Source organism: Otolemur garnettii, unplaced genomic scaffold (genome assembly GCF_000181295.1).
Source record: "Otolemur garnettii isolate 467f Iridium unplaced genomic scaffold, OtoGar3 scaffold00050, whole genome shotgun sequence".
Lineage (NCBI taxonomy): Eukaryota > Metazoa > Chordata > Mammalia > Primates > Galagidae > Otolemur > Otolemur garnettii.
In genome coordinates this window covers 12054871-12058182 of record NW_003852445.1, presented here as the reverse complement: position 1 = coordinate 12058182, position 3312 = coordinate 12054871, and the positions used below count along the sequence as shown (strand labels likewise).

Here is a 3312-nt window from a genome sequence, read left to right as displayed (position 1 = left end):
CACTGACTTGCTGTGGGAGCCTGGGCATGCTGATGCAATTTAGCAAGCCTGTATGAAGCCTCCACTCCATGCAAACTACTACTTCTGCTTTCATTTGCTCAGTATTTAACTGTAAGTCAGGATTTCTCATCTTCCATCCTATTGACATTTTGAACAGGATAATTCTTTGTGGTGGGCCTTGACCTGTACATTATAGGATTTTAGCAGTATCCCTGGCCTCAGCTTACTAGATGCCAGGAGCACCTTTCCAATGATGACAACCAAAAAATGTCTCCAGATACTACCAAACATCCCCTGCAGGGCAAAAATCACTCTTGGTTGAGAACCACTAGTATAGATACCTGACTTATCTATCTCATAGGGGCTTGGAAAGGTCAAATGAGATTGTCATTTTTGGGGGGGGACGAAGAAGAGGAATTATTAATAGTTATTACCCTGTTCATGTATTGAATGTCTACAATGTACCTTTCTCTTTATGTGATATCTCATTAATCTCCATCTTGTCAGGTAGGAAATGTTATTTTCATTTTGCAGAGAAGAAACTTAAACACAGATAGTTGAAACAACTTTCCCTAAGACACAAAAGCACAACTCAAAATAGGCCTGACTCCAAAGTCTATGCTCTTAATCACTGTCTTCTTTTTTCCATAACAAAATAAAAACAAAAGTCAGGTAGCAGATGAGAAAGTACTTGACATGTGAAAGTGATTTACTAGTATTATTATTATTATTATTTATAAGAAGGCCAGATCATGGAAGACAGAAGACTTGGTCATTGCCAATAATGAAGCAAAGAGGCTTCATCTCCTGTGGGGGAGTAGATGTGTCGCAAATCTCTCTTCTCACCCAGGAACTGAGTAACGAACTTACCTTAGCATCATATTCCAGTACAGGAAAGGCATCAGGTCAGCTTTCATGAGGTACATGGAAAGTCGCTCTTTGCTCTGATCAAAGGGGAAGGTTTCTAGGGGCTGAGCTTTGTAGTCAAACTCCGCAAGAATCACACGGTTGTAGCCGGTCACCAGTGGACACGACGTGTAGCCATCATACTAAAAATATAAATGCGATTGAGGCGGAAAGTAGATTTGTTCATGGTAGTATATAGAAACTCTAAAAATTATTATTTTCTCTGCATGGTTGCAATTTTTTCCTTTTTGAATATTCTAACTTTTATACCCTGAAAAATACAAATTACGTAACAAAAAATAATACTAAAGCTAAAAACTGAAGAGCCCATATTAGAGAAACTAATTAAGAAAGTGGCAAAATTAGGGCTAAACATGACTTTCATGCAGAATGGAAGAAGACAACTGAGACGGTGATTCTTACAACAACGCATACAAACCTTCTTCACTGGTGTCTGATTCTTCATAATCAGAGAAATTGTTCTATCAAGTATCCCTGACTGGGCAGCTGCGAGAGAAATAGCAAAGTCAGAAAAATAGTCTCAATGAAAACTAATTTGCAGATAATGTGAACGTAACCAAGTTAAAAAGACTCCAATCCCCTATCCCTCTAAACCCCTGTATTTTTCAACCTTTTTTATCTCACAGCACACTTGAACCTATAGTTAAACTTCCACAGCAAACTTAGATTAGGCTGATCAAAAAGAAAGAGTAAAAAAGAAGAATATACTCCTTTCAAAACTAATTTAATCAATAATCTTTAACAACTTTCGCAGCACATCTAAGATCCCCTCAGTTCCTTGGCACCTGGGTTGAAAATCACTGCTCTAAACTACGACTAAACATACCCTTCTTACACTTAAAGTTCTGACTACCAGATGGGGGTCTTTGGCTCATCAAGGGTCTACACAGATGTCTCCAGGGGTCTATAATCAAAAAGCCAATTCTCTCCAGCAGGTAAGGATGGCCCTAACCCAGCCTCTTCTCCACTGGTCAGCTTGTTCTATGTGCCCAGTGTCCCTTGGCCACCAGAATATTCCTGTGTCCCTATTCACAGGAACCTGGATTGGTAGCCTCAGGCATATCCAATTAGGCAAAACACTGGGCTTTCCTCTCTACTGGACTGCCTTGGCTGAGGGTAGACCAGATTGATATACACATATACACAAACACACACACACAACCCTAAGTATCCATAGGTTCTGCATCTATAGATTTTTTTTCAACCAAATATGCATCAAAAATATTTAGAAATGGTCAGGTGCAATGTCCTACCCATATAATTCTAGCACTCTGGGAGGCTGAGGCAGGAGGATTGCTTGAATTCAGTGCAAGAATGAGACTCCCATCTCTACTAAAAAGAGAAAAATTAGCACCATGTGGTGGCACATGCCTGCAGTCCCAGCTGCTTGGGAGGCTGAAGCGAGAGGACTATGTAAGCACAGGAGTTTTAAGGTTGTAGTAAGCTATGATGATGCCACTGCACTCTGGCCAAGGCAACAGAGCAAAACTGCCTCAAAAAAAAAAATCTTTTTTCAGAAAAAAAATTTCATCTGAACATATATAAATGTTTTTATCATTATTTCCTAAACAACACAACAACTCATTATGTAATATTGACATTGTATTAGGTATTATAAGTATTCTAGGGATGATTTAAAGTATATGGGAGGGTATGCATAGGTCATATATAAATACTATGCCATTTTATCAGGGACTTGAGTACAAATTTTAGTATCTGCCAGTGGGTCCTAGAACCAATCCCCAGTGGATACTGAGAGACAACTGTATATATATTTTTGGTTTGGTTTTTTGTTTTGTTATTTTTTTTAAACAGAGTCTCACTCTGTTGTCCTGAGTAGAGTGCTATAGTATCCAGCCTAACTCACAGCAACCTCAAAGTCCTGGGTTCAAGCAATCTTCCTACCTCAGCATCCCAAGTAGCTGGGAACTACAGGAGCCTGCCACAATGTCCAGCTAGTTATTCTATTTTTTCAGTAGAGACAGAGTCTTGCTCTTTCTCAGCCTGGTCTCAAACTACTGAGCTCAAGCAATTCACCTGCCTAAGCCTCCCAGAGTGCTATGATTATAGGTCTGAGCCACCACCCAGCCTATGTTTTGGGGGGTTGACAGCAAGCGTAGGGAGACTGCCTTTTTATTATGAAGATATTTAAACTCCTTTATTCTTGTTTCATACATCCCATCACACATGGAATAGTTTTAGAACAGATGTCACACCAATTCACACATAAATCTTTCTGTGTATCTCTGATGGATGGGGAATATTTTTAACACCAATGCAATGCATTTTCACATTTCAAAATATTAGGAATAATTCTTTAATATTACCAAATCCCAGTCTGTATTCGATTTTGAATAATTAAGACTGCCCTTTTAAAGATGTAAG

General features: G+C 39.0%; 1 protein-coding gene across 1 annotated transcript in view; it reads right to left on the bottom strand.

The window, feature by feature from the left end:
• Window positions 1–866: 866 nt before the first annotated feature.
• SQOR (sulfide quinone oxidoreductase) overlaps window positions 867–3312 on the bottom strand; it is a 46212-nt gene continuing 43766 nt past the window's right edge. Inside the window, exons 8-9 of the mRNA XM_023514261.1 lie at window positions 1346–1413; window positions 867–1049 (exon numbers count right to left, since the gene is read on the bottom strand). Coding sequence (XP_023370029.1) covers window positions 867–1049; window positions 1346–1413 — 251 coding nt within the window. The remainder of the gene's footprint in view (window positions 1050–1345; window positions 1414–3312) is intronic.